This window comes from Hyaena hyaena, unplaced genomic scaffold, assembly GCF_003009895.1.
Source record: "Hyaena hyaena isolate Hyena2069 unplaced genomic scaffold, ASM300989v1 scaffold_88, whole genome shotgun sequence".
Classification (NCBI taxonomy): Eukaryota; Metazoa; Chordata; class Mammalia; order Carnivora; family Hyaenidae; genus Hyaena; species Hyaena hyaena.
Genome location: NW_024080720.1, coordinates 471,669 through 489,368, shown reverse-complemented (window position 1 = coordinate 489,368; position 17,700 = coordinate 471,669). Strand labels below are relative to the sequence as shown.

Genomic DNA, 17,700 nt, shown 5'->3' with positions numbered 1-17,700 from the left:
ATGACAAAGAGGGGCTGCTGAGGGCCTTACTATCTCTTATTTCTACAACACTGGGGTGAAAAGCTTGGGAACAGTAAGAATCAATAAGAGCTTAACTGCAAGGATCATGCCTAAGCCTTATTACCTGGAAAGGTGGTTTCAATGAATATCTTCAGGTTTTCCATCTCTTCTGCTCTTCTACCTGTTTATCTGTCTTAATTTTGGCCTGTAGAATATATACACTTCCACACTTATTCTTCAGATACTGTAGATTGCCAAAGCACTTGAACTTCCCATTTACCATAATGGCCAGTCTTCCATACTGGGAAAATCAGGAACCAAAGGGAAGTAGGGCTGGAGAGGTCTCCCATGGCATGGTGAAGGCTGGAACACTGAAAGAATCAGGGAAGCTCTTGGTATGACTAGTATTTAGGACCTAGGTAAGATTTGGGGGAATCTCTGTTAACTACATTCTATTGTAGTCAAAAACAGAAACCAAGTGGCAGATGCTTAAATCTGCAGTAAGAGCTCCAATCTCTTTTTCTTTCCCATTTTTGGACAGAGTGTTCCAGAGACTTCATCTAAGAACTGTAGGATATTTCTTCTGGCAGGAATCACACACTGTAATTCTTCCAGGGACATTACTAGGCCTTGGAAGGTCCTTACTGATCTGTGTTTTTGGACATGATCAGATGCCCATGGCACCAAGTGTAACTCCCCTCTGCCCCATCCCTCAATCAAGATATGGACAACACTCATCAATGATTATAACAATGGCCTTGCCAGGCTCACAGGCTCATGAGACTTTGTCCCAGAGGAAGTGCTGGGCCACAGGATCCATGCCAGAAGATGAGTTATCCAGGAGGACAATACCTGTACTTAGCTTACGCTTGGTGCCACATTATATAGGGAACAGTTTAAGGCAAAAGGAAGCAAGGAAGAGAGGCTATAAATTATGGTAGTTCCTTTTATTAAAGCTTATTTATTTTGAGAGAGAGCGAACATGAGTGGGGTGAGGGGCATGCAGAGAGAGGAAAGAGAGGGAGAGAGAATCCCAGGCGGCTCCACACTGCCAGCACAGAGCCAGACGTGGGGCTCCAGCTCATGAACTGCAAGATCATGACTTGAGCTGAAACTAAGAGTTGGATGCTTAATGGAGTAAGCAACCCAGGTGCCCCTATGGCAATTCCTATATACATGCCAGATGCTGAGAAGCATAGTAAATACAGTGAAATGTGCCCTGTTCTTGTCTCCAACATATACATATACATATGTGAATATATATATTTAACAGGTAGACAAGCAACCTCATGTGTTTCCTTTTTTTTTTTTTTTAATATTTTTATTTATTNTTTTATTTATTTATAGGAGAGAGAGAGAGAGAGACAGCGGAGCAGGGGAGGGTCAGAGAGAGAGGGAGTCACAGACTGAAACAGGCTCCAGGCTTTGAGCTGGCAGTCAGCACAGAGCCCGACGCGGGGCTCGAACCCACGAACCGCGAGATCATGACCTAAGCGAAAGTCGGACGCTTAACCGACTAAGCCACCCAGGTGCCCCTCCTTTGTTGACAAATGAGTAAATGAGTGGTGAAAGCATTTTAGTGTGTTACATTTTTTGAGAACTTGACTTCTGATTAACTAGGTATGTTCTCCTGGCAACCAGATAAAGACATTAACTATGTTACTAGGTGATATTGCTTACAGTGAAAGTAACCCAGCTGGCAAAGTACACCTGGACAAGAAGAACACTAAACACCAGACAAAGAAGCCACACTATGGGCTTTCCTGAGGGTATTGACCCTCATCCCTTGTAACTGGGCTTCTTGTGGGGACTCTAGAAGTTACAGCTGTGGAACTGCTCCTTTGGAGCTTCTAAGCCATTGAGGTTTCCACACCTATGTGAGGTGGATTTTGTCCTTTTGCACCTGAGTTGCTGCAAGGACTCACAGAAGGGCAGCACCTGATGCTGGGATGCTGCATTTCCTGTCCTATATTTTTCCTTCTCTTTTTTTCTTTCTTACAGAAAGAGGGAGAGAGAGGAGCAGAGGCAGGGGGTAGAGAGAGAGAATCCCAAGCAGGCTCCATATCCAGCATGGAGCCCAACACGGGGCTCCATTCCACGACCCTGGGATCATGACCTGAGCTGAAGTCAAGAGTCTCATATTCAACCGACTGAGCCACCCAGGCGCCCCTGTTCTACATCTTTCTGAGTAGACTGGTACCCAGCATGGCTCATGATAATCCTGTGAGTTGAATATTCATTGACCCTAAGACCACTCCTGGTGGGCCTGCAGAGGATCTCAGAACCACAGAGAAATAAAAAATAAAATTAAAAAGGTTGAAGGCTGTAGAGGGACTGATCAGGTTAGAGTAGTTCTCATAGGTGGGAATCTGGTTGGAATGGATAATCAGGACCTCTTGCTGAGAAACATTCACCTTGGTTGAAACATGCTTTCCTTCAAGTACAAACGGTTGAGGGAAAGGTTGTGCTGGCAAGGCAGTCCTACCTAAAGTTCTCAACATTTATCCTATACTAAGCTTCTTGAACGTGTAGGTTATTTATTTATGTTTTTTACAAATCTGGGAAGTTTAAAGCCATTATTTCTTTGAATATTTGATCTGCCCCTTTCTCTCTCCTCCTGGAATGGAATTCCTATGACATGTGTGTTGGTGTGCTGATGGTTTCTTACAGCTTTAAAAACTATGTCAAGCTATATTACACAAATCTGTAGTCATCAAGACAGTATGATAGTCTAGGTGGCACAAACCCAGACACATAGATCAATGAAACAGAACAGAAAACCCAGAAATGCACCTACAACTGTATGGTCAACTAATCTTTGACAAAGCAGGAAAGAATATCCAATGGAAAAAAGACAGTTTCTTCAAAAAATAGTGTTGGGAAAACTGGACAGCAAGCAACATGTGAAACAATGAAACTGGACCACTTTCTTATACCATACACAAAAATAAATTCAAAATAGATGAAAGACCTAAATGTGAGACAGGAAATCATCAAAATCCTAGAGGAGAACACAGGCAGCAACATCTTTAATCTCAGTTGGAGCAAATTCTTACTAGACAGGTCGCTGAAGGCAAGTAAAAGAAAAGCAAATACGAACTGCTGGGACCTCATCAAGATAAAAAGCTTCTGCACAGCAAAGGAAACAAGTAACAAAACTAAAAGGTAGCCTATAGAATCTGAGAGTATATTTGCAAATGACACATCAGATAAAGGGCTAGTATCCAAAATCTATTAAGAACTTATCAAACTCAATACCCAAAAACTAAATAATCCAGTGAAGAAATGGGCAGAAGACATGAATAGACACTTTTCCAAAGAAGACATCCAGATGGCTAACAGCACAGGAAAAGATACTCAACATCACTCATCATCAGGGAAATGCAAATCAAAACCACACTGAGACACGAGTGGCTAAAATTAACAACTCAGGAAACAACAGATGTTGGTGAGGATGTGGAGAAAGGGGAACCCTTTTGCAGTGTTTGTGGGAATGCAAACTGGTGCAGACACTCATTGTAGTTTTGATCTGGGGTATATTTTCTAAGCTGAAATAAATATTTTCTTTTAAAAAAATTTTAATGTTTATTTTTGAGAGAGAGAGACAGAGAGGGAAAGACAGAGTGTGAGTGAGGGAGGGGCAGAGAGAGGGAGGCACAGAATGTGAAGCAAGCTCCAGTCTCTGAGGTGTCAGCACAGAGCCCCACGCATAGCTCAAAACCATGAGCCATGAGATCATGACCTGAACTGAAGTCGGACGCTCAACTGACTGGGCCACCCAGATGCCCTGAAATAAATATTTTCCAAGTTGAAAATAATATGGAGATGAATAATTGTAAGGTATGATATGCATTACAATTGTATGAATTGTACACACATTAGAATGTATTTAATACTATTGAATTGTACACTTAAAGTGGTTAAGAGAATATGTTTTATGTTATGTGTATCTTGCCATCATAAAATAAATTGGGAAAAGTATCAGTAGCAGAAAAATTAATTTTGCTTAAAAAATATATATTAATGCTAAACCAACCATGCTTGAAGCAGTATACTATATAATGTGAAGTGTGGAAAGATGAATAAGACTTTATATTTTAGCAGGGCAGACAGAAATAATCAAGAGAATTAGGAGGTTCAAGGAACAGAAACTTAACTTTACAATTTTAATATTTGCCACTTAAATCCACCTGGATATTCTGTCATTGCTTTAAAACCAGGGATATATAGCATCAAAGAGAAAATCAGACTAGAGTATTAAGTACAAATGAAGTAAGACTGGCTAGCACAAACAGAAGGTATGTGACCCCAGGGCACCATATTAGAGGAAGTAGTTCATACTTGAAAATATAATGTGAATAAGGATGGCAATAAAAATGCTTTTAAAATACATATCCCTTTTTTGTTTTATTTATTTCTGAGAGAGAGAGAGACAGCATGAGCAGGGGAGGGTCAGAGAGAGAGGGAGATACAGAATCTGAAACAGGCTCTAGACTCTGAGCTGGCTGTCAGCACAGAGCCTGACGCAGGGCTCGAACCCACGAACTGTGAGATCATGACCTGAGCTGAAGTCGGAGGCTTAAGTGAGCCACCCAGGTGCCCCACATATACCTTTTATCAAAAGCTAGTTAAGTAGAGTAAAATGACTACATTTACTTTTTTATTTTTATATTTATCTATTATTTAATTCTACAAAATTTGGCTCTTATCCCTGCCACTGTATTAAATCTCCTCTCAGGATAGTACTAAGGACCAACCGATAGTCTAACATGAGACTACCGAATTAAATTTGGCACAACTAACAACAAATTCCCATTAAGTGTTTGTTGTAGGTATTATATGCTTGGTGTTAAAAAGAAGTGCTCTTCTGGTAAATCTCTTCTAATGACTTTTGATTGTACTTGGAATAAAATGTAAACTCTTATCAAGGCCTACAATGCTTTTGCATACCTTTCCAACATTCCTTTTGCTTCACCTCTAGATGTCAGATGATCTAATCACATCAATCTTTTTTCCAGCCTCAGGGGCTGAACAAGTGATACTCTCTCCAGCTGGAAGGTACTCCTGAACTTGACCTCTGCTAGCTGGCTGGTATCTTCTTACCCTTTACCTCTCAGTTTAAATGCCACCTTTCCAGAGTCATTTTTTGATAGTCTTCCTCACAGCACAATTGTTTCTTCCTGTTCATAGCACCTTAATTATTAACACACAAAATAATTAGTCATCACAATTGCTAATATTAGTTACTAGAGTTAATACTGATAATAGCTTATTTGTGTATCCACTTCCCTCTCCACTAGAAGGACAGCCACGAGATAAGCTTGTTTTGTTCATCACTGAATAAGGGCCTTCATCCCTGAATACCTACTGTGTCTCCTGGAACATAGCAGATACTCCACCAGTATGGGGAATGAATGAAATGATTTCAAGCCACTGAATCTGTTATTGTAAACCAGACTATGAGAAGAAAAGAATGAGAACTTTGGAATCTTGAGAAGGTAGCTGTTTCTGCTAGACCTCCATTTAGGCAGATGAAGTACCAAACACATCCTCCTTGATAAGTTGACAGTAACTGCTCAGGAGCTTTGAAGATTTTTCAATAGCTGACCTAGACAGCCATTAATTTCACATCCTCTAACCATCTGTCTAGTGCTTCATGAAATCCACAGAAGATCCCCCTGCTAAATCGTTGGTGCCATGTTCACTCACTTACCCAGTAATCACAAAATTTCAGAAAAATTCAAAGCAGTTCCTCGTCAGAAAAAATACTGGTTCCCAGACCTCAACTACCAAAGATCATGTGGGTTCTTAACTAGATCAACCAAAACTTGTCAATTCTGGTCTTGGCGGAGATACTGTGAGAGTAAATATGTTGATTAATGAAGCAGTTAAATTCCAATGAGCAATTCTAGATCTGATAATTAAATTCTTATTATAACCCTGGGGACATTTTAAATTAAGTGTTCACCTTAAGTGGTAAGGAATCATTATTATGTTCGAAGTCCTGGTCAAATACAACAGCAGCCATCACACAGAATCCTTATAATATTTAATGTATTTAAAAATTTCCTCTGAGGAAACGAACTATGAAGGGAGAAAATCCAAGAAGTAAGCTTTCAACATAAAGGCAATAATATCTGATACTCTATCTGCGGGAATGAGACGTATCAGACAACTTTACAGAGACAAATTTGTTAAGCCACTGTTGTGCTTTTCCTTTTGTTTGCCACAGATGGCAAAACTTCAGTTTCCTGATTTTCTGTAAAACTCCTCACTTGCAGAGTCAACTTTCATTTGGAGAATTTCAACTGTTGTCTACAGTTAAGCATCATCCATTGTTGGCCCCACGACCATAGACAAGAAGATGTAAAATCTAAGTAAGGATCTGCACCAACAATTTAATTAAAATTCCTCATTTTATGGGTCACATCCTAATTTGTCTTTTTTTTTTTTTTTTTACTCATGAGGTAACTAATTCTCTCTTGGGTTGCTTAAAATAATGAGGGCCAAGTATAAAGTAAACTTAAAATTACTTAAAGAAACGAACTGCCATATAGAATATAACTGTTAATAGCTTCTTTTAATATTTAATAAAATCTGTTGTGTCATTTTAGTTAGATTTTTCAGTACTTCATTTTTGGAAATTATATAAACCAGTTCCCAGTTTCTTTAGACACTGGTATTAAGGAAATAAGAAGGCGGACTCTGGAGGGACTGATTTGCAACTGTGAAAGCATCCATATGCTTTATAGAACCAGAATTTCAAAATACCAAGAGAATGACAGTAAACAGCAATTCCAGTATAAATTCCCTGATTAGAAGAATCCACTGTTGCTTCTGAAACAAAATGAAAGACACAAGAACATAGTGTTTAATGTCACATCAAGGTTTTGTTATCCCTTCCTCCCTCACTCCTTAATACCTAATGCTCCATGTACTCAAAAGTGTCAGTATCTTCTTGCCAAAAGCTGTCTTTCTTGTTTAGTCACTCCACACTTCAATCAGCTATTCCCCCTAAGGTGCTTTCTTAAACAAAATTTTTTTAAATGTCTATTTATTTTTGAGAGACAGAGAGACATGAGTAGGGGAGGGACAGAGAGAGAGAGGGAGACACAGAATCCAAAGTAGGCTCCAGTCTGTCAGCACAGAGCCTGACATGGGGCTCGAACTTGGGAATGGCAAGATCATGACCTAGGCCAAAGTCAGATACTCCACCAATGGAGCCACCCAGGCCCCTGCCCCCCGCACCCCCCCCTAAGCTTTCTGATGACCAAAGGGGAAGTATTTGGAAACTATTTTGGCAAAAGACTGTTAATTCTCAAACTTTCTGAGGTTAGTATGTTGTGTCTGTTCTCCAGGACATTTTGCCCACCTATTCCAATTCCTGTGGAAGCTGGATCCTGTCTCATCAGACTTCTTTTTGGTTTGCATTATCAGTATTTATGTCTGTGTGAGTACTGCATTATTCAGTATTTGTGTCTTCCTGAAACCCATATGCTGGTCACATCTGATCAAATGTTTGCCTTGACTTACTCTTATTAGTGGTATTCTTACTTCCTTTTCTAACCTTTAACCAAAGTGGATTTCTGGACTTACAAATATATATGCCAATCACCACCTTTCTAAAGAACATACTAACAGCTCCCTAACTCTAGTGTGTGTTTGATTTTTTGATGATCCAAATGCTCGTTTTGAATCTATGATCCTGAAATAGAAAGTATCAGTTACTATAACATATTTACTCATCAGGTATTAAGTCCCCCCTTATTTTTTAGATGAGTATACTCTACTTTTTAAGTTTTTAAATTTATTTTAAGAGAGAGAGAAAGTGAGCATGTGAGCAGGGTATGGGACAGGGAGAGGCAGAAGGCGGGGGGAGAGGGAGGGAGGGAGGGAGAGGGAGAGAGAGAGAGAGAGAGAGAGAGAGAGAGAGAGAGAGAGAGAGAGAATATCTCAAGCAGGCTTCACGCTGTCAGTGCAGAGCCCTAAGCATAACTTGATCCCACAAACCGTGAGATCATGGCCTGAGCCAAAATCAAGAGTTAGATGTTTAACTGACAGAAATCAAGAGTTGGGTGTTAACTGAGCCAGACAGGCACCCCTAAGTATATTTATTTTTTTTTTATTTTTTATATTTTTATTTATTTCTAGGAGAGAGAGAGAGAGAGACAGCGTGAGCAGGGGAGGGTCAGAGAGAGAGGGAGTCACAGACTGAAACAGGCTCCAGGCTCTGAGCTGGCAGTCAGCACAGAGCCCGACGCGGGGCTCGAACCCACGAACCGCGAGATCATGACCTAAGCGAAAGTCGGACGCTTAACCGACTAAGCCACCCAGGCGCCCCTAAGTATATTTATTTTTAAAGCAAAATTCTCCCTAAGAAGAAATGTAATCTGCTTAAACACCACTGCCATTCTTCTATTTGAAGAAGCAATTCACCACTGGTAAAGACTAAAGAGGAGAAATGTAGAATGCCCAACAAAATGTTTACTGGAATCAAATCAGAAATGCTATACTCCTATTTTTATATTACTCTTTCACACACACATTATTCCATGCAGAGATAACAACTAAAAAGAATAGAACTTAAAAAAATAGCTACAAAGGTCAATGCCTCCCATTCCCCATCTCTAAGAGTAGAAAAATATCTATCTAGCACACAGCTCATTGAATAATAATCCTCCTGCCTAAGAAAAAACTCCCCCAACCAAACCCTGTTTTTTATATTCACGCTTCTGTATATCTTTCTTACAAAACCTGTACAAAAAAATCTGATGTATTCTTAGGAATGGCAGCATCAAAAGAAATGTCATCTTTCCAAATGTTGCAGGAAATTAACTGGATATGCAGTAAAGAGAAACTGGAAAATTTCCAGTGATTCCATGGGCTTGAGTTATAATTCTAGTTAACTGTATAAACTACTTAGTAGGAACTATTTACCTCTATGAACTTGAGTGTATTAGATTTCCAAGACTGGCCAACTCTTACTCTCTCTTATCACTTTATTTCTCTTATGGCATTTATCAATCTGTATCTTGTTTATTATCTTTGTTACTAAAATATAAAACCAGGAAAGGGACACTTCTTCTGTGGAGTTCTTTACTAGGTGTTCAGTGTTTAGCAGTGTTTGGCATAGAGTATGTGTTCAATATTCTGAAAAAAGGAGTGAATGAATTTCTTCCTAACACACACTGCTTTTTTCCCGTGTTATGGGATATGCAACTTTGGTATCTTTTATATCTATTTATGCTTTTTCTTAAAGACTAAACTCTAGGCAGGAGGATCTCTCTCTCTCTCTGAATCATCAAAGTGTCCAAAGAGAGAGCTTACTCAGTTTTGTTGGGTTGGTTAAGGTAAAGATTTGAATATACTCACTGTTCAATCTAGTATCTGTGATGGTGGTGGAAGGGCAGAACCTTTATATTTCCAGTGACCATTGTATTGGATTCTCCGGGAAAGCCCTGGTCTCAGTAGCTCTTGTTCTGACATTTTACAATGTAGTTGGACTTCCATTTTGAGGCTTACTAACAAAACCATGGGCCATGAGAAAGCCAGTAAGGCACAAGATTTTGCTGACAAATTCAACTTCTCAACTTCCTTAACTCTGTTCATGGTTCCCCAAGTACAGACCCATGTGGCTGTTCTTTTATCATTTACTCCCCCCACAGATTGCCAGTAGGTTTTGCCACTTCTTTCTTTAAAAATGGTCTGGAGCCTGCTTGGTATTCTGTCTGTCTGTCTCTCTCTCTGTCCCTCCCTTTTCCCTCTCTCAAAATAAATAAACATTTTTAAAAATTACGTTTTTAAATACAAGCTGTTCAAAATAAAATTACTTAATTTATAGTCACTGCACGCACAAACTATATTTTAACACTGAAACAAAACATACACAGGTCATTTTCAAGTAGAAATCAAATTAGATGGTACACAGTGACTTCAGTCCTGACTGGGTAAAGAGGAAAAAGTCATTTCAAATTTTTCGCCGAATTTCAGGAATCAACCTAAATTTTCCAGAACTTTACAAAGCCAGGGCACACTTTGACCCATCACGTTGGACTTCAGGCCTTCAGCAAGGTGGGGTCGAAGGCCCTGTGTGCACCCAGATTTGATGGGAGGGAAGGAGCTCCAGGCAAGGGGCCTGCCGGCACTCGCCACACGGCTCCGAGTCTCCCTGGCAGCGGGCGCCACAGCTGCCTTCCGCAGAGAACTGGGCGAGGGGCTCGCGCCTCCCTCCGTCCCACGACCATCACCTGCCCTGGGCGGCGCGCGACTCTCCCGGCCAGCAGCGCCCCAGCCAATGGCGATACTCACCCAAGACACCTCGCTCCCGCGGTTCTGGCTGCGCTCAAAACCCAGCGCGCCGCCCGCCGTCTCCAAACCTCCACGCCGGCGGCCCTCCCCTCAGCCACCTGCGCGTGCGCCCGTCTCCCTCAGGCCCCGCGCCTGTATCCCCCACTCCCTGGCCCCTCAGCGCGCGCGCCGCGCTCACTCATCCACAGCAGGTGAATCTCCACACCCTGAACCCCGTGTAAGTGCATCCCCACTCCAGACCCCGCCCCCAGCGCGTGCGCCGCGCTCCCTCAGCCCCAACAGGTGTATCCCCACACCTTGGAAGCTCCAGCGCGTGCATCCCTACTCCCTGCCCGCGCCCCCCCAGCGCGTGCCCCCGCCTTCCCTCAGCCTCAGTGGTGTACCCCCACTGACCCTGCAGCGTGTGCGCCGCGCTCCCTCAACCTCAGCCTCTCTCCCCGACTCCTCCTGGGCCTCCGCCCCTTCCGTCCCAGCGCGTGTCCCCACACCCTGCCCCTCCACCCTCACGCAGGCGCCCGCCCCTTCCCTGCATTAGGCCAGCCTCTTTCGGGCTCGGGTTTTGGTGTCCCACTGCCCTCAGCCCCTCCAGCCTGTATGTTCCATAACCCCACTTCCTCTTGCTTTACTTTGGCTTGTCCTCTCCCTACCCTTGCACCCTACGCCCTCCGTCTCCCACCGTTTTTTGTCAGCCTTTTTACTGACGTGTTCTCTATTTCTTTCCTGTTTTGTTTTGTTTTAGTTTTTAATGTTTTTTTTCTTTTTCTTTTTTTTTTTTAGAGAGAGATCATGCACGCATGTGAGAGAGGGGGAGGGGCAGAGAGAGAGCAGAGGACTGAGGATCCCAAGCAGGCTCTGTGCTGACAGCGAAGAGCCAGAGGCAGGGCTAAAACTCCCCAATGGAACAGTGAGATCATGACCTGAGTGGAAGTGGGTGCTCAACAGAGTGAGCCACCCAGGCACCCCGTGTTCTTTATTTCCTGCAACAAGTCTCCTTCTCATCAGGACTTCCTGCGCCATGCCCTCTTTATCCCTTTACACTGGTTAGCCCTACCCGTCCTTGATTAATGTATGCTCTTGAGTTTATTATCAACGTAAGCTTTAGCGATTGAATATGGTGTGTGTGTGTGTGTGTGTGTCTGTGTGTGTTTTCTTCTCTAGCTTAAATCTTATTCTTCGGATTTCAGAGGACATGGTGCTTCTTTCCCCTAAAATGAATGGAATGGAAATAAACCTCTAACAAAAAAGGGAAACAAAAGGCAAGGGTCATGAGTAGATTAACAGTATAAAAGACTGCAAGTTAGAAAGCAGATGGAAATGTGGTGAGAAATGAAAACAAGAGACTTTGTCACCAAGCAAGCAAGAGGGGATACACGAGATTTGGGTGCAGATTTTCTCAGAAGGGTCCTGGAGAAGCCCACAGCTTGGAGTAGGCATGTGATTTGGAAATCTTAAAAATATAGGGAAAATATGAAAAATTTAAAAGTGTCTAGAATAGTTGTTCCAGTCAGGTAGGGTACAGCACCCAGATGTCTCCAAGTGTAGAATCCTCAGGTATTCGAAAAGCCTGCAATGCATAAAACCAGAAGATGCTTTTTTAAAAAGCAGCCATTAGTGGGACAAGAACCCTTTGAAATGAAAAATTCCATTGCTTAAAAGAAATAAGATAAGGGCTGGAAGACAAAACAGAGGCCCTCTCTGAGGATACAGAAAGAACAAAAGAAATATGGCAGAAAACGTAAGGGACTTAAATCACTAATGTGGGAGATCTCACATTTGCATAATAGTAAATACAGAAAAAGAGAACAGGGGAAGATAGAGGGGGAGCAACCACTAAATAAATAATTGAAAACATTTCCTCAAAACTCGAGAAAGACTTGAGCTTGAAGGAGTCTCTTGGGTAACAGGATGAATGCAACAAGACCTACACCAAGATCTTCATGGTATGAACCCCAAGCATAAAGGGAAAAAATCTTGGGGAGATGGGAGAGCTGGGTGTGTTCATGTTTGGGGTGGGACCTGTTTAACTACAAAGGAATGCTAATTAGCAATCTCTGTTAGGAGACTGGGATAATGTCTTCAATGTTCTGAGAAAATGCACTATTTAGAGTAGAATTCTATACCCAGACATTCTGTCCCAGCAGTGTGAAGTACAAAGAAACATTTTCAGCCAGGCAATTACTCAGAAATTCCCTCCTCTTGCCTAGAAAGTTATTTGTGGTTTCACCTTAGCAAAAAGAGGACAAAAATCAAGAAAGAGGAAGATACAGTATACTAAAAAAAGTAGAACCCAGGAGTGTAAGAAAATGAAATACCAGGATGATGATGGACAGAAGGTTTAGAAAGCAATCTGCCCAAATCTATTTTCATAAGTGAAATAGAATTAAAAGTTTTCTTAATTTATGCTTATCCAGTATCAAGTTTATATGATTGTTAGTATCAAGGTTATATGACCTCATAAAATGGTATCAATTTTGCAGTTCTTATATTTTCAGGAACAATTTATAAAATACAGAGATTCCTTGAAAGTAGTTAAACTCAACTGGGCCTTTTTCTGGAGAGTCAGATGGGATGAGTTCTGATTAACATTTTCTTTTTTTTAAAAAATTTTAAATGTTTATTTCTGAAGGAGAGAGACAGAGCATGAATGGGGGGAGGGGCAGAGAGAGAGAGAGGGAAACACAGAATCTGAAGCAGGCTCGAGGCTCTGAGATGTCAGCACAGAGCCTGACTCGGGGCTCAAACTCATGAACCATGAGATCATGACCTGAGCCGAAGTCTGACGCTTAACTGATTGAGTCACCCAGGTGCCCCCAATTAACATTTTTATTAAAAAACTATTATTAATCAGCTTAAGTTTTCTATTTTTTCTTGGGCCTATTTACTTATGTCTATACATAGTCAAAAATTGTATGAGACAAATTAAATTCAGTCCCAATCTTAGATTAACCAGAGTGGCTGATGGGGTGGGATACTCAAGAAGAAATTTTCCAGAAGCCAAGATGGTGTGGAAATAAGGGGCAAATATTTATTGGGAGACAATTCTTCATGGGTCTCTTGCATTTCTGCATGACTTGCAAACAGAAGCACTAATGCCCTTTTGCTTTGGACTGTTTTTTCAAGGATGATTGTAGAGCAAACAGCCTTGAAAAGAGACCATATTTCCCTCTGTATCAGAGGAAACATTTACTTAATGTTTAGTAAACTAAGAATGTTGCCTTCCAGAGCCAAGGTAGGGCAGGTTTATTTATGGCCCATTAGAAAATATTTGGATTCCATAAGCCCAAAGTTCCTCTTCTGTAACACAACCCACTGAATGTACAGGCATTACCTGGCTCTCTTTATGTTGCCTTATAAAAATTAGAGATTGGGGTGCCTCAGTGGCTCAGTCGGTTAAACATTTGACTTTGGCTCAGGTCATGATCTGGTAGTCCTCGAGTTCAAGCCTTGTGTTGGGCTCTGTGCTCACAGCTTGGAGCCTGGAGCCTGCTTGGGATTCTATGTCTCCCTCTCTCTATGCCCCTCCCCTGCTCACACTGTCTCTCTCTCTCTCAGAAATAAACACTTTAAAAAATAAGTTAAAATTAGGGATTAAAGAACTGGCACAAATATAATCTCTGAATACTGCTATTGCTGTAATAAATTCCTATCTCTGACCCAGGATTCCAGTGTGTTCTGCCAGTATTCATGAAACTGTGGTAAGCCAACATGATAGCTTTCAAGTGTAAAATCTTAGTTATTCACAACAGGTCACTTATTTTAATCTTAATCTTAAATCTACACATTTTCTTCTTTGGGGGTTCAATTTGTATATACACATGGACACACACACAGAAAGACACAGAGGGAGAGGGAGAAGTCTGCCTGTGTGTCTAATAGTAATTAGTATCTAATCGCAGACAGCAATCTAAGAAAGACATACCGGTCACTGATTGGAACTGAATCTCATAGCAGATTTATTTGAGTATTTCCTGTTTTGTATCAGTATTAGCAATAGTCAGGAAGATTTGTTCCAGTGTTATCTGACTGACAGAATAGTCTTCTAGATTGAATAGCGCTTTAGCTTCTTCCAAAATACTAAACACCTTTAATAGAAAAAAATGATGTATTACCATTGTAATATCCTCAGATGACCCTTTTCCCCACCCAATCATTCCCCAACTCCTGCCAGGTTTATGCTTAGCAACAAAAAGACACAGAAGGAGGAAGATAGAAAGTAGAAGGAAAGATAGTTGAAAAATAGAGAGGAGGCAGTTTTTCATTCTTATTCTCTTGATATGATAGAATGATAGAATTAATAAGGGTCAGAACTCTCAGTCAAACTACAGGGGCCTCTGAAAAGTAACATGAAGTTTCTTCTCCTCTGCCAGTGTCAGGCTCCCATTCCACATGCTTGAATCCCAATGCCTCCTTCTATCAGTCCTCTTTTATACATACTGCTAGAAGACTAGATTTCTATAATCACCTTTCCCCAGCAGATGTCCTGTTTTGGAATGTAGTAGCCAATAATCCCTTGATGCTCCTGGTGTATGTCATTACCTAAGAAAGGTAAGATTTGACAGGTGAGTAACAGAAAGGGCCCCGTATTTGATAAGATAAATAAATCCCATTCCAATTGTCTATACCAATGGAAGAGAGAATATATGTTAATACAAAAGACAATGTAATCCCAAAGCCCTTTATCTTTTAGTATATGTCACTTTGTTAAATATTTTAATAGATTTACTTCCACATGAAATATGGTCTTATTGCCTATAGTTTGTAAAAATTACTGAGGGTCAGATAATCACAGCAAGGTCATACACTTACTTTGCCAAAGCTAATTTATATGAATCCTAATGTTCCACTGTCCTGAAACTATGCTCATAAATGTGGGTGTGGTTCCTTCTCCAGGTGTGAGTGTGTGTATGTGTGTGTGTGTGTGTGTGTGTACATGTGTGTTTATGGTAGCATCTCTACAACTAGTCTCATAACTAGGGAATCTTCATCCCAAAGGAAAAAAAATTCATATATATAAAACACAAATGTGAAGGCATTCACTGGAGGAATGGGATATTATAGCCTTTGAAAACATGGTATTAATATTGTAGCCATTCCTAATTGATAGGATGCACTTATATGTATGATCACACAATTGGAGATTATTGCAAATGGAATTAGTTGGGGTTAAAATACTTTATAAAAAGTATAATCAATAATACTGATTTTAATTTTGTAATGAGTCCCAAAATAATGTCCAAGTAAAATTTAAAAAAAAACTTTCAAATTGTTAAATACATCAAACATATATAAAATATGTATGAACATAAATGTACAGCTCAGCGAATTATGATAAAGTTAACAAACATGTAGCCGAAACCCAGCACTCCAGATGTCAGTTATGTGCCACTACCAAGGCTCAATTCCTCCCTAAGGTAAGTATTTATTTTCCTATTCTTTGTGATTTTATTACCTAATAATGGAATCCTAAATACTATAGTTTAATTTTGCCTTTTTAATACTTCATATGAGTGTAGTAATATATTCTGTGTTATTTTTATCTGGCTTCTGTCACTGATTATATTTTTAAGATTCATCAACATTGCTGTGTATAACTGTACTTCATTTGTTTTCATTACTATAAAGTTTCCAGTGTATGACTACACTTCTATTGTTCATGGGTATATGGTGTGGTATCCAGCCTCCTAAATGGCCCCAAATGATCCCTACCTCCTAGTAATCACAAAATTGTCTAGTCCCCTCCCACAATGAGTAGGGCTGACCTATTCACCACAGAAACAGAGTATGACTTCTGAGACTAATTCATAAAAGACATTGTGGTTTCTATTTTGCTCTCTCTCAGATTATTTGATGTAGGCGAAGCCAGACATTATGTTGTCAGGAGGACATTTACGAAGTCCTGTGGAGAGAACCATGTAGTGAGGAACTGTCAACAGCCATATGAATGAGTCATCTTGGAAGCAGACCCTCTAGCCCCAGAGAGCCTTCAGGTGATTGAAGCCCCAGTCAACAGCTGGAAATTCTTAACCATATATTTGTCTCAACTACTTTCGTTTTTGTATTTATTTGTATTTATTGTTTTATTTGAGACAGAGAGCACGTGCGCTATCATTATTTTAACTGTACTTTTAAATGTAATTTTTAATGGAGGTTAACCATTAACTAAGCATTTTTCTTTATGGTAGGGTCTACCTTCTGCTTCCCTAGAAAGGATGAATTTACATCATTTGACAAGCCTATTTCAAGTTTTTTGCTGTTATTGTTTGTTTGCTTGTTTTTGCTTTTGCAGCCTAAAATAAAAACATCAAATATAAAAAAATCTATCAATGTAGGTTTGTCACTTATAACCAATGTATCACGTGAATGCGAGAATGCAAGGGGAAATTGTGTGAGGGGGAACAGGGTGCATGTGAAAACCCATTTATCGATTCATCTGTAAACCTCAACTGTTCTGAAAAAAATAATGTCTACTAATGAGAAAAAAAAGATGAACCACCCTTAAAAAATCAACCAATATAATTCACCACATTAACAGAAAAAAGCAAAGATTAGAAAATCATTTTCATAGATGTGTGCAAGTCATGAGATAGAATTCAACACCCATTAATAATTAAGATTCATAGTAAGCTAGAAAAGAAAGGAACTTCCTCAATCTATTTTATTCATTTTTAATAGTCTCTAATTTCTGGCTTTTTTTCATTGTGGTAAAATATGCATGATAATTTATCATTTAAGCCATTTTAATTGTATAATTCAGTGGCATTATTTAATTGTATAATTCAGTTACATTCACAATGCTGTGTACTCAACATCACCTATACCAATATCTTTTTCATCATCCCCAATATATCTGTACTCATTAAACAATTTCCCTTCATCCCTCCCTTTGATTCCTGGTAACCTCTGTTCTGCTTTCTGCCTCTATGAATTTGTCTATTCTAGGTACAGCATATAAGTGGAATCATACAATATTTGTCCTTCTGTGTCTGGCTTATTTCCCCCTTAACATAATATTTTCAAAATACATCCATGTGGAAGCATTATTAAAATTTCATTCCTTTATGTGGCTGAATTATATGTATTATATTTTATTTATTTATTCATCTTTGATGAATACTTGGGTATTTTCCACCTTGTGAATAATGCTGTTATGAACACTGGTTTACAAGTATCTGTTGAAGTCTCTGCTTTCAATGATTTTGGAGATATATCTAGGAGTAGAATTTCTAGATCATATGTTAATTCCCTTTAAATTTTTGAGGAATTCTCAAACTTATTTCCATAGTGGTTTATACCACTTTACATTCCCACTGTGATACACAATAATTCCAGTTTCTCCACATCCTCACCAACACTTATTTTCCCTCTTTGATTATAGCCATCCTAGGAGGTGTG

At 40.0% G+C, this 17,700-nt stretch overlaps 1 protein-coding gene across 1 annotated transcript in view; it reads right to left on the bottom strand.

Moving 5' to 3' along the window:
* Nucleotides 1-7,277: 7,277 nt before the first annotated feature.
* Nucleotides 7,278-17,700, bottom strand: part of LOC120233266 (ATP-binding cassette sub-family A member 3-like) — a 130,802-nt gene continuing 120,379 nt past the window's right edge. Inside the window, exons 25-27 of the mRNA XM_039234412.1 lie at nt 14,771-14,844; nt 14,228-14,390; nt 7,278-7,705 (exon numbers count right to left, since the gene is read on the bottom strand). Of these exons, the coding sequence (XP_039090343.1) occupies nt 14,262-14,390; nt 14,771-14,844 (203 nt within the window). The 3' untranslated portion in view covers nt 7,278-7,705; nt 14,228-14,261. The remainder of the gene's footprint in view (nt 7,706-14,227; nt 14,391-14,770; nt 14,845-17,700) is intronic.